A 21,432-nucleotide genomic window follows, 5' to 3' on the forward strand; every position below is an offset into this window, starting at 1 on the left:
TTATTTATTTTTCACAGGCGACTCAATATGACCTCCCGAAAAATATTTCTGGCCACGCCGCTGGTTGCAGGGCAGTTAGCAGTAAGGAAAGAGAGCTTGACTGGGTTTAAAGAAGACGTGGCTACACACTCACCTCTACCGAAACTAGTAAGCGGGAAACCCGCAGCGGTGGCTCAGTGGCTAAGGCGTTGCGCTGATGACCCCGAGGTCGCGGGTTCGATACCGGGCTGCGGCGGCCGCTTTTCTGATGCAGGCGAACAGCAAAAACTCGCGTGAGTACGAGATTTCGGCGCACGTTAAAAGATCCCCAGGTGGTGAAAATTAATCCGGAGCCCTCCGCTACGGCGCGCCTCATCGCCTGCGTTGCGTCGGCGCGTTAAACCCTACAATGAAAAAGAAATCACTAGTAAGTGGAAACGTACGGGCCATTAAAGGAGCGGAAACATCATGTTTATTTCGAAGTTTTCTTTTTTGGGGGGGTTTGAAGTTTGAACTCCTTTTTTGGACCTGTGCAAAAAAAATCATTGACGATTACTATACTCCTTATTGCGTAATTTGGGAGCAGCGCGAACTGCAGTCTTCTCGTTCACGGCTGATATCTGCTGCGTGTCGGGCAGTGGTCGCGTGATCAGAAAACGCACGGCGCCGCGCGCTACTTTTCCGTAATCTCGCAGCGCGTCGCCACCGCCGAGCATGTTGTTGTAAATTGTGTTTCAACCTAACGAGCAAATTCCCCGTGGTTGGGATGAGCCACGCATGGAGGAGCAGTGTCTGGCGAAAGTGCAAGCCTTGAGTTGGAAATATTCCCGTGAGTGCATTAGTTTGACCCTTCATTTTTCTGTTGTTTTTTTTTTGTGCAGACTGGGAGGACTCGTCGATCGTGAGTCCGTTCCCCTTTCGCGCCGTTCTGCTGCTTTCCCCACGTGTGCCGTCAGACGAGCACTACGGACGCTTCTCGGAGGACGTGCTCAGCTACGCGGGCACACAGCCACTCTGCATACCCATGCACACCGAACTCAAGTTCAAGGCGAGTCTTGCCGCTAAAGATCTTTTCTTCCGCACGTTCGTGAAGTCACAGCAACGCGGACCGTTTTACGCCCGGTTGCGAGTGTGGGCAATGCCCTGTAGCTACCCATTATCAGGAAATGGGGCAAGAATATGCTTCAACGTGCATGGAATTCCAATGCAAGCGCTGCGTAGATAGCAGGGCGATGACGTCGGTCATACCTTCAATGCTACCGTGACTGTTTGTTCTTAAAGGCCGTCATTCCTCAGGATGTACTTATTACGCTGCACATTTTTGTGGCTTATAACAGGGACATAACCTTTTGTTTCCTTTTAACGTTTCTGTAGAGGGGCTGCAAAATTCTGAAGCAGAAGAGAGGGTTTTGCGAGGCGCTACCGCTAACACTACGCGTTCAGCATGCTTTCGCGCGTGTATTGTGGTACGCCTCTTTAGCGTGTGGCAGAGAAGTGAGCCTAAAATAGTGTTACCGCGTTTCAAAATGTAAGGAATTGAGGGAACTATGTCACGAGCGTGTGTTGACGTTGGTGGGGACCTGAATTTACCGGATATGGCAGTCAACCGCCCCCAAATGCGAGATTCACCGTGAAACCTTGTGTGCGAAACATCCGCAGTTGACCTCTTTCAGCCCTCATGTCTGTACCCAACTATGCTTTATACCATCCCCTCAAGTGGATGCTCCTGCTGCAACTACTTCCAAGCGCTGAACGCACTGCATGCATTCAAAGCTTCCATCACTTGGAAAGAGTCGCACCGATTCCCGCCACAGCGCAGGTTTCGCGAAAGCTGCAGCGCAGGCCGCAGAGGGTGTAGGCCTGCTCGTCACATGGCCTTTCGTAACAGGCCGGTTCGTAATAGTCCGTTTGGATCATTCGTCATAGGACGTTTTGTCACATAGGAAAGTTCGTCACAGGAACGATAAAACAAAATTTGCGGTGCGTTTTTAGACGTAGGTGGGGATAAGGCATCACTCATTGTCGTTTGTACATGTTGCGTAATGGTTTCTGAGTACGAGAGTGTAATTATAACTAATTTTGCACACTCTGTTCTCACAATCCACGTGATTCTCACAATCCTTTTTCAGCAATTTGGGGTTAAGAAGTTTTGTACTATATCTTTCCTTACCCGTGTGACACGTTTCTTTTGGAAGGAGGAGAAATATAAGAATTGGACAGCATGTTAAATAAAAAAAATTAATTTCAACCAGCACCTGCAAAAAATTGGGCCCATCTCCCCGCGAGGGGGACTCAAGTAAATGCGTCGCATAGGGGGTGGGTGTATTGCGTTAACGTTTAGTGTTTGGGGAGTTGGTGGTAGTGAATGCGTTGTATCAGCAGCTTCTTGACGTAGTTTGAATGAGTCGAGCATATAAGGCGCGTTCGTAGCCTCCCAGTCTGTGTCGGCTTTGTGGCGCAGTGGGTAGAGCACCATGTACATTGCGTTCCGCCCGCAGGGTCGAGGGATCGAAACCAGGCGCCGGATAGTATTTTTTTTTATATAGTGTAGGGGGAGGGGTGCGGATTACGACTACGGACGTCAACGCGGGTGACATCATGAGTTACTGAAATGCTCTGCATTTAAAAGAAAAAGGAAAGGCCAACCCATGAACTGCGAAAGCTTCAACCTGGTACGAATTAATAGGGTTGAAGCCACCAACATCCACCCCCCCCCCTTTTTCGACATCCGCCAAAAATGAAACTTCCAGACGAAATTTTCAAGAACGGGAAGGTCGGTCCTACCACTTTCCCTATTACAGGACCACTTAGAACCAGATGCCGCTTTGAGCAGTCGGCTGTAACGAGTGGGCCTGTTCTCACGGAGGGTGCCCAAGCCTGCTGCCACATGGAAAAGGGGGTCGCGCTATCTTCTTTGTAGCCTGTCTTCCAAGAACTTTATTTTATTAGGTTACGTCCCTACCTCACTTTTTTGTCTAGGGTTGTTGAACTAGTATTTATATTCTTGATCAACCCAGGTGACCCTACTTGCCCACTGCGGCTTGTATTCTTTGCTGAACTTGCCCAGCTTTACGGCGGAAAAGAGAGAAATAAAGAAAACCTTGCCTCGCTTCTCGCTTTTGAGTCGAACCATCCTACCTACTTCACTGAGCCCTACATGCGTACAAAAAAAGAAACCACGCGGACATTCATTTTCTGCACCTGTGACGAACTTTCCCACTTGTCGAACAGGCCTATGACGAATGACCCTATGTGATCAAACGGCCTATTACGAACCGGCCTATGACGGAACGCCATGTGACGAACGAGCCGTATTGCGGTCGCAGATTTGCAGACGGGTGGTATTGCATTTGTATTTTTTTTTCTTTTTCCAAAAAATGCATTCACTCTCCGGTGAACAAAAAGACTGCCTTTAGTAAAATGGTGCCTTGTGGTCGCCACAGAATACTCCGATGCATGCGCGCTTCTCCAAATGATCACAACATACATAGTGGGGACTGTCCCTTCAAAGCCATGGGACACGTGCCAACAAATACCAGTTTGGTTTTTCAAAGTGTTGTGGTCACTCCTTCTCTGTAAGGCCCAGCGTAGTGGAGGGTTCCGGAATATTTTCGACCATTAAGAGATCTCTAACGGGCGCTGGAATGTAATATACACACGGCTGTTGTGCTTCTCGCCTGCATCCTAAAAGCAGCCTCTGCGGCCGTGACGGAACCCGAGTCCTGGTGCTCAGCACGGGCCAAATGGCACTATCCGGTTATTTGAAGTTGATAGGCGGAATCGACTCCGTCCGTTCTAAAATTTAAGGACGTACTTTTGCCTCAGTTAAATGTACACGTGTAGTTATTTTTACGTTCCATCGCTTGGAGTACCGGAATTTTTTGTACGCGTGGTTATGCCACGGCAGCCATTCAACCAAAAACGTTAAGAACGTCCTAACTGACGCACTTGAATGTACAGTTGACCGATGTGCAGTTACATTAGCATCAGAAGGTTGGCGTCGTGATAAGCAAGCAGAAAATATGTGGTGACAGGGAAGTCCGAAGCATAGTTTCATTGCATAACAACAATAAGAGTGTTAGTTTGATAAGCAGAACAGCCGCAGCTGAAATAAACAGGCCTTATTGCGTTTGCCATCATCTCTAAACAAAGGGAAAGCCGTTAGCCGTCGTCAGAACATCGACTCGAGTAGTTTCAAGAGTGTCGCTGTACTGCTTTCGCTGTTAGTGTTCATTATTCTTCAAACTTCTTCAAACTACGTGTGCCAAGTTTCGGCATCTGTAGCGCACACGGCCTTACATGTCACAGGGGCGAGTGGACTGAAACAGATAACAGGCTAGTTCAGGCCCCCCAAGAGAACGCTCAAAAGCCACTCGCTTAGAAAGTGTGAATTGTCATATTAGCTGCCAATATATAGCCTCTGGCGTGACACCATGCAGGGAGCAATGGAGGGATAATGTTGTGACCGGAAGCAATGGTATTTCTGGGTATTTCGTCGCATGCAGTGGCGGTGACGTCGACAGACGTCACGAACATGCGGGGCAATGCTGTGATGGAGCGATGCGTGTGTAACAAGGTAATCTTCGGACGGTACATTGACTGGAAGTAAGGAGAGAGTCCGAGAGAACTGGAAGTAAGGAATTTTCAACGCGGTACATATTGAATCCCCAACCAAGCTATATATTCCCCCTTTTTCACTTACCCCTTGGTCCCAAGAGCGCGTACATTTTTTTCATCCGGGCCTGTGCTCACAATATCATACTGATATGTAAATTGTTGCAAATATAAACACCAGGGAGTGTAGACCTCACTAGCGTCACTAGATAAAGTGACAGAGTATCGGCACTGTTTTCTGTTATTGTCCCGTGCCGCCGCCATGATCATTGGTCACTTCGCATCACGTGACATTTTTTTGGACTGCGACGGTTCATGGGCGCCGCAATTTTGTTGTTTATGCGATTTAGTCGGTAAACTCTGGTAGGCTTAGCTTGTCCTCCCTGCTCGGCGGCTGCGCGCGAATGACGTCGTTCTGAACGCGAATCAAAGATAAAGCGTGCCGCAGCAGAAGTGTGCCCAAAGATGCCGTTTTGTTGAACCTTCAGCAGTGTTGTTAACAAAAAAACCCGGTAGAAGTTAGTGGTGACGCCATAAATGCGGCAATGTGGCCACACTGATAAACACCAAAATGGCCGCCGTTGCTGAATTGCGTGCCTCCGTGGCGGTACTCTGATACCTTATCTAGCAACACTAGCCCTCTCTGTGTAGGCAAACCGATGATCCTCCGTGTGTTGGGCGTTTGCCTCGCGCAGGTTCCCATCTACGCTGGCCTCACGTACGACGCAGTGATGCTGTGGGCGCGTGCCGCCACCCAGGTGCTCCGCGAGAACGGCTCCTTGAGCAACGGAACAGCTGTAGGGCTCAAGATTCGAGGCTCCCTCTACAGAAGTGAGAAGGAAGGCTTCGTAGATTATCTGTCGTCGCATGTAAATCGCAATGAAAAACATTTTCAGCTAGATGGAATAGCAGCATACGGATTTGGGCAGCAGCAACCAATTTAGGAATCACGCACATTCACACCAATGGGACTAATAAATGGCTGATCTTCGCCGGAGTTATGTATTTTTGGACAGGTACAAAGCAGTAGACAGCTGGCACATTTTCACACATCCTTCGCATTTCTTTCACTTTTTTCCTATTTGTTTTTATTCTCAAAATAGCGTGTAAGTGGAGCATAAATTAGTGTTTTTATCTCCATAGTTATGTTTTATCGGTTTTATTTTTTTTCTTTTGTTTCTTTGGCAAATATTGCGTATTTGAAGGACTATGGCAATTTAGGGGTCTCACAGTGTCGCGTAACCGTAGTTGGCCGAGGACCACATCATCTAGAGTCCGAATGACGGGTTGGCCATCTTTACACGCCGATATAATTATTCCACCTGCTTCGGTGTGCTCAAGCGCGGCGGAAGTACCTGACGATATACAGTGATGACTCTACCTCCAATAATGGTGGAAATTGTCCGAACAGTGTGTTTAGCGGTCAAGACGCCTAGAACGGGCATAGGGTGATCCGTCAGGCATGCGTTTGTTGCCGCAACTGAACTGGTCCTTCGTTCTTGCAAGAAGTCATACCGTTGGTTCACGCGCTTAGTGGCTAGGGACGGCGCCGCAGGACGACAGGGAGGGTTTCCACACCAGAACTTGTTGGGCGCATCACAGATGATGGTTTGTCATCGTAACAACTTCGTAAGCGGTAAGCAGTGTACGCTAGAGAACCACGGTGTGCACAAACACGGGCGCCGTTATCATTCGCTTGCAAAACTTGATGCAAAAAACGCTCTGCCACCGAACCAACACCCTCCGACTGATCAAAGCTGGAATCCGCACGGCTGACGCAACAACCCAGTTTGTCTTTGGACCCCATAAAAAGAGCCGGCTAGAAGAAAAAAACGAGAGCTCCGCAACCTCTTACGCTATTCATGGTATGAGTACGTGTATTCCGACGAGAAAGCACCGAGAGTTGCATTATGAAAGCTGGCTACCTACAAAAAATGCACCTCTATTTAAAAATGCAAATTATTTATTATACTCACACTGCGCGAAAATATGCTTCTGCCCCCTAATTAGGCTGATACATCCAGGACAGTGGGTATTTAAGTTTTAATGCAGCTGGCTGTCCATGTTGAACAGCCATGTATACAGTATATGGCATCATTTGCTGATGACTTGCCCGCAAATAATCACCATTAGTCACTGAGAATACAACAAAAAGTCAACAAATTAACACTAGAAAAATCACTGTTGTTGTTGCACGTCTTCGTTTCACTTAAATTGCCACGGGGGGGCGGGGGGGGGGGGGCGGAGGGGGGGGGGGGTTCTGTGAAATGAGAAAAAAAATCCTTAGTAGGATCAAAAAGGAAGAAACAGAAAAAATTCCTGTGCAGACCCTACCGAGCATTCCGTTGAGTTCTCAATGTGTAAACTCAATCAGCATTGCGTTTCTGTTGACTTTACGTTGAATCAATAACAACTCAACAAAACATCAACAGAAATTCAGAAACCATTTTTTCAAGGGTTGCCCCTTCTCCCATTTCCAATGTTGGACCCCACCCCACGGAAATGTTCACACAGGTGCGCTTGGCTTCGACATCCGCGTAGACGAGAACGGCGACGCCGAGGGAAACTACACCGTGTTGGGATTCTCGCTGCCCGTCGACGACCACCTGACGCCTGTCGGAAGATTCACGCTCGCAGAGAACGCCAGTTCACTGCCCGTAAGTCCTGTGATTGCTTGCTCACGCTGGAGGCAAGACACGGGGAACCTGCGGGAATGATAATCGCATTAACTTGCAACTCTGTATAATTTAATGGAAAGACAGTAAAATTTCAAACCTAGATGTATGCGGGGTTTGTTACTTCTCGGGAATATACGCTGCTATCTTTCTGAACAAAATTGCGAAATATTAGTACTGCAATGCACTCATACCCAGCTTTCTCGCTCAAAATTCCGACCTCCCAGGAACCCACCAAAACCACTTTAGGAAAGTAATATTTGGCATACAGGAAGAAGTCAACGTGGAGATAAAACACTACAACAATTTTTCCAGGATTCTGAATATTTTTTTGTGTAATTCGCTGCCAAATTTTGCTCCTATTGCATTTGTATTGGATATTTTCCATGGCTCTGGAGCTTAGTCGCGCAACATGCAAGACTTGAAACTACACAAAGCATGTTTTCACCCGGAATTATAGCTGCGAGGAAATCTTTTACATTTCGCAAAATAACTACACAGTAATCAATGTTAAAAGGACTGCCATAAGCGGGAAAGCTGCACATGACTTTGGCTAAGCGTTGAGGCACACAAAGACACGGCGATCTAAAAAGTGGTGCAATGGTAGGCTCTTTATGGACCCTTAATTTCTGAACCCAACACATGGGAATTCTCAAATGTGAAGTGTTATGTCGTGGCCGGAGGAGCTTGTTCTCGTGCCCATTTCCAAACTTTCTAGTAAATCTGTAATTAGTATTGCAGAAATCCAACACGGCCCACCTTTTGTTCACAAGGAACAGTTAAGCGCGGCACCACTTAGCGAACTGGGCATTTTCTCAGCCCTGTGTGCAGCAGTGCATAAGATAACATCATTCATCTGTCGCTCCTGTCCCACAGGTATTCCGGCAGGAAAAGCCCATTGCGTGGTTGGGTGGATCCCCGCCCGTCGGGGAGCCCAAGTGTGGATTCAAGAACGACAAGTGCGCATCCAAGCAAGGTAGGCGAGTCCGCACCAATGAAGGAGACTATCTCCCCCAACCTTTATTTCCCTAAAATATCTGTAGGGCAAAATTTCTCACCCAAAAATTCTTTCGGGAATATTCGAGTGGTGAGAGTTCACCTAAAATGCTACCGGATACAAAAAGTGCCCGTAGGATACTTTTGTAATATGTTAGCATATTATAATTGCGTGCAAATTTAAGATATCCAACATAAATTAACATATGATGATACAGCGAATAAATAAAAATTCACGCATCTCCACCAAGTAATCATAACGAGTGGGCGAAGCACTGGGGATGGTTCTTACCGCAATTCACCCGTGGCATTGCCCACTCGCGCATGTAACTGAGTGACAACGCGTGTGTACAGTATATACAATTCCATTCCAATCCAATCCATTCCATTCCAATCCAATCCAATCCAATGGTCCTCGCGCATGCGCAACACTGTGTACACGGACGCCAAGAGGCAAGCCACGGAAAAAGAGAGGTCTTAAGCTGCTTCGCACCTAAAACAGTCCTACAGCAAAAGCCCTAACGAAAGGATGTAATTGAAGCGTGCAACTAAAGTAAGTGCGCTGTGCAGATCAGTAAAACATAGTACGCACATCGCTGTTTCGTCACCTCAGCAACTGCTCCTGTGGCGGCACACTGTTACATCGGAAAACTTTGCCCTCCCCTACTAAAGGAAGTTTAGAGAAGCGTGAAAACTTTCTCACAACAAAACTGCGTCGAACGAGCGTCAAAACCTTCGCTAAAAGGGCGTCCATCCTTGCCTCAAAGTGCGCCCAATCAATCGTGAAACCTTCAAGGACCCAAATCGCAAACGAAGAACTAACTCATGCGACGTTTTTTCGCACACCACGTAAACGCATATACGAATGATCTAAATGTATACCGATACGTGATTCATGAGATAAAGGTACACTCTAAACTTTTTTTCCACCCATATACTCCCTAGAGGTTCTTTTTCGCCTGTCCTCTAGTGATCCTCCTTGTAGGAGTTTTTTTACTACATGGAACAGGGAGGTTTTGTTTACCTCCTCAAAACAGGGTGTTTTTAGGTGATAGAAAGGAGGTAGTTAGGGAGTGTTAAGAAATGTTAGGGAGAATTTAAGGAGATCAAAATGGAGTATTCTTTACTTCCTCAAGGCGTATTTAAGTGATGTTTATGGACTTTTTAGGCGGTTGAATAGGAGCTTATTATGGCTCCCTTGGGAAGTACTTATGTTATTTTAGGGGCGTTTTGAGGAGGTTCAAGGGAAGCATTTACTTCTTTTGCATGGAGTTTTACGTTTTGTAGGCCTCGCGAGGGGAGTTTTTAGGAGGTTCAAGGGAAGCATATATTTCTTTTGAATGGAGTTTTGCAAAGCTGGGGCGGTTTTGTAGGCCTTCCGAAAGGAGTTTTTTCAAGGCCACAAGGGAGAGTTTCTAGTTTCCTGCGGGAGTACTGATTTCACACGGTTTTGCTCGGTTTCAGGTTTATTTCAAACGAACTTTCGCATACAAGTTTACATGGTATATGGTGTACACAAGGAGGCTCCGAAATAAAAACTTAGGGCGACCTCCTATAAGAAAGCAAAAATGGTAAATTGCTAAAAACACGCCAGTTAGGAATGGAAGACAGCAATAGAATGCTAGTTGAACAAACCGTAGAATTAATATTACTACAAGAACTGGAAATACGCGAAAAACAAAGATAGGCGCAAACACAACCACATGGTAAGTGAAATCATTATATAATAATAGCGGATCAAGAACGCGTCAGTACTTATCAGAACTTATCAGAACGCATCAGCACTCAGTACACAAAGTGAAAAAAATGGTTGCAGTGGTTTACAACAACAAAAAAATTTCAGTTGGTGAAATGAGCGATCTGTGTGCTAGTTGAACAAACTGTAGAAACAATATTACTACAAGAACTGGAAATACGCGAAAAACATATAGGCACAAACACAACGGCATGGTAAGTGACATCATTATATAATACTAGAGGATTGAGAACGCGTGAGTACTTATCAGTACGCATCAGTACTCAGTACACAAAGTGAAAAAAAATGATTGCAGTGGTTTACAACAACAAATTTTTTTTTCAATTGGTGGTGAAATGTGCGAGAGCTGTGTAACGATTTGATATTGAAAGGTAACGAGCATTTTGTAGATGGTAAAGGCACAAGAGATAAATGATGTAGGAGACAGACAGCAATGAGATGGCTATGGATAAATGAGTAATATAAAGAACGAGAAATATGCTGCGGAAAATACCAGTGCGTTTTGATAAAGACACAAATGCGCCAAGAAAAGTGACCCAGTCTGAGGGGTTAATTGCAAGGATATAGAACAGAATGGGTGGTATCGCGACAGCTTCTTCAGAGTGAGAAGAAAAAGCCATGTAATTCGTGTTTTTCCGATAATTTTGAGTTGATTTATTTGACACCAGTTGCCAACATTATTTAGATAATTGTTTCAAGTTATATTAGTTGGTTAATATTATTGCTTCACTAAAAGATAGCTGTATTATCAGCATACAGAAGGGCCCATCAAATATCCCCTGTTCAGTAAAAAAAAAGAAAACGTCAGAAACATAATACGAAATTCTTTAAACTACTATCCAATGATTACAGGATTGAAAACAAATAAAATATTGGTGAGGGATATTGATGCGATAAAAGTTAATTAGTTCTAAATCCTTCACACGTGGTTTGGTGCTGGCAAGGTCCAAAAAGGCATGTTCCACAAACGTTAGAGCTCTGTGTGCCTTCTTGGGATATTGAATGTTGAAAACCCAGAACGATGCAAACAGACTACACAGTCCTCCCAGTAAAGATGATGCAGTCAAGACACTCTGGCCATCGATGCGGAGGCTAATTTCCCCTTTCGCGGAATGCAGGCAGGGAGTCAAAGGAACATCTACCTGAAAAAGCAAAAAAGAAAAAAAAAATGCCCCACATGTAAAATTCAAAACAGACACTATGGTTAAACGAACTTAATAATTCGGCACAGTAATAAAATTGTTATGCCAGGTTCCCTGCGAATTTCAGTACTTAAATTAGGAATGCAAAGGCTTCATAAAACCAAGTGCCAGTACATTAACCATCGTGGCTTTTGCAGCAATAAAAAGATATTACTTCCGCACAATATACTCGAGCACAACTTTAAATGACAGTGAAGTTAAAATGCAAGTCTCTCTAGGTTGATAGATTAGCTCACGGGGAACACTATTATACCCCTCTTACACCTGGCATTTTTTTTTTAAATAAGGTTGAAACTAGCAAAAACACGTTTTCACCGGAAGGGCTTAAGTGGCCTGACGCGCACAACTTCTTTCTTGGCTGCCGCTGGATGGTGCTACTCGTCCATACTTGGGGTGGCAGTACCGCTTTTCAAGGGAGCATGCGAGCTACGCATGAGAAAATCGTTCGACGCCAAAACTTGCGAGGCCTCAAAAGGCCAATGTTCTTCTTCAGTGAAGCGTAAATACTGATCACAGGTCCAATGGAGAAACATTTTGCTTAGTGGTCTCGAACGGCAAATGACAGGGGAGTTTGGGGAAGCATGAGCGATTTGACCGGAACTGACCAAACTGCTTGCTACGTGGTAATGTTGTATTCAGTTGCTTGTATACTGTTTGCGTCACGCTTGATGAGCAGTTGAACAGCGATTTCTCAGCACTTAAGGCATCTTGGCACTAAATCAATGCTGAAATGGCTATGCGGAGGTCCGACTTCCGTTTGAAATCAACTTGCTGGTTGTCTTCAATGACCCTTTAACAACAAGTTACCCTTATGCCTCATCACTGCAACCGATTGTTCCTCCGTGTGGTGCAAAGTGTGTTAGTGTGTAACGTGAAACGAACCGTTTCTGTGATTTGTAGGACTGATTCTGCTATTAATTACTGCAGTGACAACAAGCTATGAAAGAAAATCCCGCCATCTCCACGAAGTGAATGATGATGAGAGGGGCGAATCTAAAATGCTTATCAGCAGACAATGTGACGCATTAAGTGCAAGCTGCTTTCATAGTGTGTGCATTGACATTAGGATACGGCCCCCTGGCAGAATGATGCGCTGCGCGAGATTTTGCCGTACCTAAAAGGACAGGCAACTCATTTTTACGGAGTATAGGATCTGTAAAAGGGTTGCGAGTTGGTAATTATGCATTGCGAAAAATAAACTGCGCGCAAATTAACGAGGACAAGAACACATGAAGACGGCACAAGCGCACACTCGCAACTAGTTTATTATTGCACAATTCAAAGCTTTATATGCCCAAGCGCCCAATTGCCGCGCCCCCAATGCGTCACAGTTCTCGGCGTACTCAGCCGAAAATACTAAAAAACCGTAACAACAAAACCACAAAACGAACTTTGAGGCGCACGAAAGGCGAAAAATCAGCAAAGCTAACCGCATCATACATGGATTAAGACCCCCCTCCCACCCCCAACACGCATTCCCAGAAGCACCGAAATAGCGCTCAATGTGCGTCTAAATATGCGACTTCTCGATTAAGCAGGGCGATAGAGGGATGACTGACACATTCGGAACCAGCTTTTCTGATGTGGCTGGCTTCTACAATTTCTCGCGTTTACTGGTTCTTATGTCGCAAAAGGATGGCTGTGCGCTCAAACACAGGGACACAATCAGGTCTGCATGCGCGGCAATGAGAAGATAAGTGGCTCAGGTCACGTTGAAAAATGCAAAAAAAAAAAAAATATACGGTACTTTTAGACGTCGTACGCTCGAGTTTGTGACAACGTACCCGTGTGCGGCTCTGTCCTGAAGTTCGGAGAAATGCAGGCGGGTTGTGTTATATTTCTCGTCTTGCATTACGCTTTCTTTTATATATTAGCGCCCTCTTCCCCGACCTCTCTACCTTCCTTACCGCTTCCGTCTGACTGCGCTGATTTTCGCCAGCACGAAGTAACCGTCACGTTGCTTTGAAACGACGCCGCGCGCGACAAACGATTTTACCTCGAATGCCCTGTTACAAACCAGCCTACAAAAGAATGCGAACGCATACCCCAAAACCCACAAACAAGTAAAATAATACGAGTGTGCGCTTTTTTCTTTGCCCGTGCGCGTACGAGCGGTGAGCGGCACGGGTACCCGGGTACTTCGCTGTTAACCCTATCCAAACGTTTGACAAACGCATCGACTGATGAAAGACCACTTACCAGCGAGCTGTCCACACCTGTCGCCGTATCCAAATGCTGTCTGCGGCCGTTCCTCGTGTGACAGGGGCACATGAAAATCTTTCCACCAAATGGCACTACTAGTCCTTCACAAATAAGAAAAAACGACGGCCCAAGGCGAGGCTTGAAGCTCCGGCCGCGCCGAGTCACCGGCCGTGCTGCGTCGTTGTATACATCCGGGCAGCCAGTCGTGCCGCCAGGGCAAGTTGAGTCGCTGCAGTCGGGTGCGTCGGCGCGCTGGCACGGGAATTTAAATCGTCTATGTATGCGCAAGCAAGCGAAGCAGATGAACGTTGCAATTGTTTGCAACGGCGAGAACTGCCTCTTCGTTAGCAGCAGAGTTTGACACCACCTATTGCCAAAATAAACAGATTGAGGCAACACGGCCGCGCTCTCTGCCTGTGATCGCGCTGGTTGAAGCATCTATACGGTTATACGTACGGTATTGGTTTTGTAGCTGCGTGCAACCGTTGCGTCCTGCTTACTCGTTCTAATTAGCATTAGGCCACGGTTGAAGTGCTGGTGCACGGAGACAACAGAAGACTAACATGGCGACCGCCCGCTTGAGATGATTACCTCAGATAGGGCGTTTATTGTGGACGTGGTAGTATACAAGGAACCGAACGCCATCTCACAAATGGTGTTAAGTCGTTCTAAATCCTCCCTTTTGCTACCCGGATGGGCAAAGGTACTACCGTGGAGGTTCGTCCACTTCTTTAGATCATGCCTAGGGAGTACATTTTTTGCTATAGGTACTTTTCAGGGCACATTACTTGATTAAAACTCCATTTCCGGCTAGTTTGCGTTTACAGTGTATAGTATTGTGCTGCTTCTTCATGATCCGCGCGCGTATATTCTCGTCTAAAACAGTTGTTCTTTAGCCATTATCAAGTAACCATTTCGACACAATGAAAGCATGGTTATACGCACGCGCCCTGCGTCCAGAGATCTTACCAGACCTTTTCAGTCGACCAACATGTCTATGGGAAAATGCGTCAGTTTTTTTGACAGGGAGGCATCGGTCCCGAAAAGAAACCTGTCGGTTTAAACAAACACAATTTGGGTAGAAAACACATAGAAGCTGCCAAGTGTGATGCCGTTTTTTAAGCATTCTTGGTGATTCGCTAGGCCCAGTTGTGACCGCTAAAGTGTAATGTGCATCTCCGCTCCTGGGGACTACAACTTGAAGATAAATTTCTTCTTGTAGATCACTTTTAGGGGCGAAGCACCTTAGGACCTTGCTTTGTCCGGGGCTTGGTGTCTGTGTACAGTGTTGCGCATGCGCGATGAGTATTTGGATTGGATTGGATTTGGATTTGGATCAGATTGAAATGAATTTAATTGGATAGGATTAACTTTAATTGTATCGGATTGGATTGGATTGTAATTGTACACACGCGTTGTCACCCATTTACATGAGCGAGTGGGCACTGCCAGGGGTGATTTACGGTAATAACGATCCCTAGTGCTTCGCCCACTCGTCATGATTCACTTCGTGGAGATACGTGAATTTTTTTTTTTGAGCGCTGGTGTGGTAGTGGGGTTTGAATAAGTAGGGAATTTAGATATGCTAAAAGTAGGTATCGTAGAAGGCTAGGCTATAAATAACTGGTACCGTGTTAGATAAAAGACCCCACGGAGTTCCCACAAGGGAGTCCCAAGAGTGTGCGAGTGACAGAATAAATTGGGCACCGAATGGCTGCCTGGTCATTAAAACCTCGCAGCTACCCCTGTACCACAAACCACCTTGCATCATCTGGGGAGGACTATATTTAGGAACAATTAATGGGAAAATTTCGGCTGTTAGGTTGGTCACTAACTGAGGAATTCATGACTCGTAGGAACAATTACCTGAAGTCAGCCACCGGAAAGGCGGGACCGGAACTTTGGAACCGGACACTCGCGGGGTCTCCGTAATTAGCAACTCAATAAAAAGGGATGCTACAAGCGGGAAATCCTGATAGTTTCGATTGGACCTCGACGGGTTGAAACTGCAGCCGCGCTTCGTTGTAGAGTGTGTCTGCTGAATTAGTCTACCTTAGCGTGAGCCGAAATTTGGCACAGATGGGTTCGTCCGCATTTAGCCGACGCAGGAGGCAATTGAGCCGAGGACATAGTGCCTTACAGAGCAGCGCCCGAGCCACTGCGCCACAATAGGGAATAAGGGAAGGCTCGAAGGCTAAAAGGCGCTGGCGTGTTAATCAGTTAGTCGATTGATGAACTAAGTTGCAACAAAATTTTTCCTAGAACAGGGTCATTGGACAGTGCCCTTTCACACCTGGTAGGATTTGTGGCGCTGTCCGAAGGGTGCTTAATGAAAATTTTAAAGCTTCTTAAATTACTCTGCCTTTCAATAAAGCCCAACATCCCCACATGCTAGTTTATTTGCAAGACGTGAATAGGCTAACGTGACGCATTCGAGCCTTATATCCACATTTCCTCTTGCCGGTAGCTGATATCGTATTTGCCCTTTTATAAATAAGGTTATATAGTTTATGTAGAGCCTTTTTTTTATTAACGCTGGAGTCCGCGTGTGACATTTTTGTAATAAGCGAATGCGAACGTTAAAAAAAATCTCAGGGAACTTAAATCTGGTGGCACTCAATGGTGTTTTAACCCTATTCTCATCGTACGGCCATTTTGTGTGGACGAGGTGACGTGCATTAATCCTCTTCGCGACCCACCTCGCAAAAACGCCGCACTGTAAAGACCAATCTACATTTTCTGTGACACCGTAAAAAGGTTTACACAGAAGCCGTCAGAACATCGGCGATTGGAAGAAAAAATGGACACACGAAAATTGTCTGAACAGACCAAGAACGTTCATACCGTTGCAATAAATAAAACCTGAACGTAACGTACTACACGCAATAAAATTTTTAAACGATCCAAACTTTTAAACGGAGCAAGAAAACGTCGACCATTTACTCATTCTGTTGCATCGGCCTACCACCTCCCACGCTCGCAGTTTGTAAACCAGGAATCTAGCTGCGACGGTTGAGTCATAGCAGAGATAATGAGTCTAAACATTATGAGTCTGAGTTCTGAATGAGTTTGAATGAGTCTGAGCTGGAGTAACTGCAACGAACTGTCCTTAGAGTCGGCCTATCTCGCTCTCTAACTTTTCCCGCAGACTGGCGGGTGCTGGTCATCTGCATCACGTGCGCCTGCGTGGTGCTGGTGCTCGGGGTGTTCGCCTTCAGGTGAGTCACCCTGCAGCGTTTGAGTTTCATGGCCTATGCGTTAACTGGTTTTCATGACAGGTGTCGGATTTCTTGTGCTCCAACTTTTTAAAAAGAAAAACGACGATATAACAGTTATTACGCAAGGACAGACGCTGTCTCGACTATGAATATAGCATGGTTTTATTTCCTTAAGGAGTGAACAGCAGAAATTCCCTGCTTTCAGAGCAATGTTTAGTGCTGCTTATGTAATCAGTTGCTACTGGGATGGGCGTTCCCTATTTGTTAATGCCACCCTATTAATTAACTAGCAGCCTATAGCGGATAAAGCGAAGGCCCAGTTGCGAACAACTTTTAATTAAGTTTTCCAAATAGGGATGTTGAAGTTATATGTTTGTAAGGCCATATGTTTTATACGTTTTATGTGTTTTATACGTGGCCATATGTGTTCGAGAACTGTGTCACAAGATTTGCCGCCGCTTATGGAATAAGTACAAATATTTCAAAACCGAATCTAATAGCTGCAGCCCAAACTGCCTAGGTTGTGAAGTGTTGCATCTGTGGGCTTCCTTCCTGGGCCTAACGTAGTAAATAAGTCAAGATCAGTGTACCAATGTCTTCATCAAGAAAACTAAGCAACAGGTTCTGTAATTGATTCAAGACCGCAGTTAATAAGAGTTCAGTTGACCAAGAACCTCGGAGGGCGACGATAGTGATATCTAATCTTGATTGTTCAAGAGCAACCCCCTAACCAATGCAGAGTGTGTATGAGTTTGCTGCGAGTGCCGTGCCTTTTTCTGCACGCTTACAGGCACTACCACTATGAGTACAAGCTCGCACGGCTCCTTTGGAAAGTGGACATGGACGAAGTTATGGTTCTCCGCACGAACTCCGAGCTGAGTCTGCAGGACGGGGCCCAGAACGTAAGCCCCATCCAGCGCTTCTTAGAGGCACCAGTAGGATATAGCTCGGGTTCCCTCGGGTGATGGTCATGCCACAAGACAATCATGGCACGTTACACCGGATTTCAGCATTGAGCGCATATAGTAAAATACCGAAGTCACTTAAACACTTCTAATAAGTTCTAAATACGAAAATACTAATATAACAATAAATTACGCGACGAATTCAGCGTCGCGCGAGGCGCCCTGCAACGCTGGCGACTGGCGCCCCGCGGGGTATAATTCCACGCCGGTAAGTGTCCACTTGAGCACCACAGCGCGTTATGCGCCATGCAGTGCCCCCGGGTTCGTTCATTGTGGCCTTCCTGTCGCAATCAGCTGCCTTCCGCCTTCGCCCCTTCCGCCCTTCGCTGGCGCTTATCACTCGCTTTTAACACGAAAGTGTTTTATTCCTGGATATACAAAGATTTCAATGACGTCATATCCGTAACGGAAGTGACGCCAGTTCAACGAAGCAAGCGGCCTGTAAAGGGTGCACCCCTGCACCCAGGGTCTTCTTGAGGGGAGCCAACCTTTACTTCTGAAGAGTACGCTATACTTAGGGTTGTTTGTTTCCGGGTTTTATATTTGAACACGAAAATGTTTTACGCCGATATACACCAAGATTTCACTGACGGAATATCGGTCACAGAAATGACACCAATACCCCTTTGCCGAAGCGACCCGCCAGCAGAACGTCGCTCACCAAACACACCTACGAGACAGCCACCGACCCGCAAATTATGCTCACCAGCACATTTCGCTGCACATTTCACTTTCGTGTTTTACCGATTCCTATGACAGGGGAATCAACCACAGTTTTTTTTCACTCAATGCGACATATAGTCTTCGCACTGAAGCAAAAAACAACTTCTGAAAAAAATTGAAAGACTGGTGGCCGCTCTCACATTTTCTCTCTCTATATATAATCAGAGATAATAGTTCGCGCTTTTGGCGGCTGTGGAAAATCCCAAGCACTTTTTTGGTCGTATTGTTTGAATGCCAGGATTCAAGACCTACACTACACCTTTTTATACCTTTCACTGCTGCCAACGTGCGTAGGAAAATTTGATAAGTTTTCAATAAACGGCCATTTTTTCAATATTGGGCTTCTCTGAGCTAGGTCGTAGGAGAACCCGTTTCAAAATCTGGTTCTTTCAACTAAAACACCCATGTCATTTGCCGCACTGTTACGCTGAATATGCATAAGTACAGATGAATAGCACGACTGGATAATGATGGCGCACAGTTATTCTTTTTGGTCTACTTCTTTATAAAGAGAGCATCTTGCTTTAGATACCGTAGAAGTTTTTTTACCAGACCGTATAGGTGACTGCGAGGCAATTGAAAAGGATCGCTTATGAAGTGAAAGGGCGTTGGTGTGGTGCGCAGTCGGGGTAGAGAGCGAAGTAACGTGGTATACACGACGAGTGAGAAAGAAGGATTATGTGGCTTGTTCTGTTCGGCTGAAAGCAATGCGAATGTTTTATGTAGAATGGTTTGGTGACTTCTCGTGCCCAGCGTGATGCACTGGCACCTTCATCATAGCCTTAAGCGGGGTGTCTTCGCAGTCTGGCTAATATTTGCGTTTGATTGCCGTTATCCACTGACACTTACGTACAGCTCAGCTTCATAAGAAATAATGTGCTCACTTGACAGCACGGTGGAGGAATCGTGCCTGACAGTCATTTTGAATTAAATCAACTTGAACTGTTTTACCGCAGAACACGACGCGTCAAGGATTGTCTGTGTTAAGATGCCTGCCGTGACGTGAACAATAATTGTACAGTCGTCACAAGTGTTAACAATAACGAAGAAGTGGGTGCCAGCATGAAAACGGAGCGGCAGATTACGATATACACCGGCGCATCTTTGGCGGCTGATAATCGGTGCTCCAGACGCTGACTTTCTGCGCTCGGCAGCCCCAGCGTGTGCGTGCAACCAAGCTTCTGCTCTGTGCATACGCTGGCACCTCGTTCTTCGTTCTTCCTAACACTTTTGATGACTGTACGTACGCACATCGCGACGCATCGTCCTTACAGTCATCGTAACTGGCCGCCTTCCTCTAAGCGCGGAATACTCGCTCTCTGAGAGAGCGAGGTTATGAACGACAAATAGAATGACGATTACTATAGAAAACGTTGCCTCCTTATTATATTAATACAAGCATTAAGCACAGTCGGACAGAACCGTGGTCAGTGTTGCGAGAGAGAAACAGCCAAATGATTAGGCAGTAGATGAAAACGACGTACCATTGCACTTCTTGAAGGCAGAAATCACAATTCCCATCTCCGAAATATTATAAAGGCGTGTTCTGAACTCCACACACTTATGAAGAGGAAATTTATGAAAGGCCTGATAGTCCTTCACTGTGTGTAAATGTGTTCTAAATTGTTCGAGTGTGTTACAATGGGTTCAAAAGAGGAATTACCCTAAAAAAGGTTAATTATTACGCTTAAATAACTTTTTCCCATTTGAAAAAGCCAGCCCCCAACCACAGCAGAAAAAAAAGCTGGGCGAGCTGGTTGAGAGTAACGTGAAGTAAAAAAAACTGCGAAAAGTGAGACGACCCCAAAAATGGAAGTACACAAGCGATACTCGGGAGCAAGTTAAGAACGGCAATAGATCATGTATGGTATCACTCCGCCGAAGCGACGGACCCGGATGTCAACGGGCGCGCGCGTTTTGAAAGGAGATGGCTATAAATGCCGGATATCGCCTTCCTTTTCTCACGTACTTTGTTTGTCGTGGCTGAAGTAGTTTATCAGCATGTAAAGTCGAAAAAAATCGCGGAAACGGCTCGTGCCATGTTCGGAATATTCCCAGAAACGCTCTACTTGCGCCGCGCGGAGTAACATCCGGCTGCAGTGATAAAGCACAGACGCAACTTACGTTGCCGTTCTTAACTTGTACCGGTGTATAGAACAGGCTCAGGTTTTATTGACGCCAGTGCAACAGACGAAGCAAACGAACCATGGGGTCGATATTTAAGTACACAGGTTTGTTGTTTGCGTAGCTTAAGCACAGCAATCGTTGTGTTTGAAAACAAAGTGTATGTCCACAACAGGAATATATACAGTTTAAAAATGTCGCGTACACTTAATAAATCATACCCGGATCTAGAACGAGTGGTTTAGTCAGCGCAATCGAACTGCGTTCGCCCACAGCGTTCACGCATGCTCCTTTCATGCTCATCGTGTGTCCATCTTACAGGGCGTCCTTGAAACGACGCGACTGGGCTTCGCCTTCCCGGACGAGCAGCACTTGCTCAAGCTGCGCCGTCGCCTGCAGAGCGCCCCCTGGGTGGGAGGCTGGGCGGCAAACCCGGCTGCCACGACAGCCGCGGCCCTGGACACTGCCGAGGCAACAGGGACGGGCACTCGACGCGGTCGCGTGGGCTTCTACAAGGGCAACGTGGTGCACATCAAGCGTGTCTACAAGAAGAATGTCGACCTGACGCGCAGCATACGGAAGGAGCTCATTCAAGTAGGCAGTCTAGAGGAGCCTTATTTCCCTGTCGCCTTTGTGCAGCTCTCAAATGAAATAACGCGTCTTGTGCGTAGAAGCGATCAGTAGCAAATCATCATAATCAACATACCCTAGTCAACATGAACAATATACTTATGTTCACTTCGGGACGGACGCCTCTCCCATAAACTTCCAACAGCTAAAGTAATAGAAAGTAGGAACACCGAAATACAAAATGCGTCCGTGCACTCTACACAGATGGTTATCCAGCAAAAATGTAACCTGTGGCAGGTGCTTACTCGTGTGTTACTCCGTATGGTTTGCCTGCTCCTCGGAAGCACGTGCCATGCGTGACTTTCCCATTTTAAAAGAACATGCGGCCAGTGTTTGCCATTGCTGGGT

At 46.1% G+C, this 21,432-nt stretch overlaps 1 protein-coding gene across 1 annotated transcript in view; it reads left to right on the forward strand.

Annotated features, from left to right (window-relative positions):
• Positions 1-21,432, forward strand: part of Gyc32e (Guanylyl cyclase at 32E) — a 258,216-nt gene that overhangs the window by 201,076 nt on the left and 35,708 nt on the right. The window contains exons 8-14 of the mRNA XM_077671235.1: positions 861-1,027; positions 5,289-5,424; positions 7,108-7,250; positions 8,145-8,244; positions 16,573-16,642; positions 17,433-17,544; positions 20,776-21,048. Coding sequence (XP_077527361.1) covers positions 861-1,027; positions 5,289-5,424; positions 7,108-7,250; positions 8,145-8,244; positions 16,573-16,642; positions 17,433-17,544; positions 20,776-21,048 — 1,001 coding nt within the window. The remainder of the gene's footprint in view (positions 1-860; positions 1,028-5,288; positions 5,425-7,107; positions 7,251-8,144; positions 8,245-16,572; positions 16,643-17,432; positions 17,545-20,775; positions 21,049-21,432) is intronic.

This window comes from Haemaphysalis longicornis, unplaced genomic scaffold (assembly GCF_048455015.1).
Source record: "Haemaphysalis longicornis isolate Haplotype H1 unplaced genomic scaffold, Haemaphysalis longicornis Haplotype H1 scaffold_5, whole genome shotgun sequence".
Lineage (NCBI taxonomy): Eukaryota > Metazoa > Arthropoda > Arachnida > Ixodida > Ixodidae > Haemaphysalis > Haemaphysalis longicornis.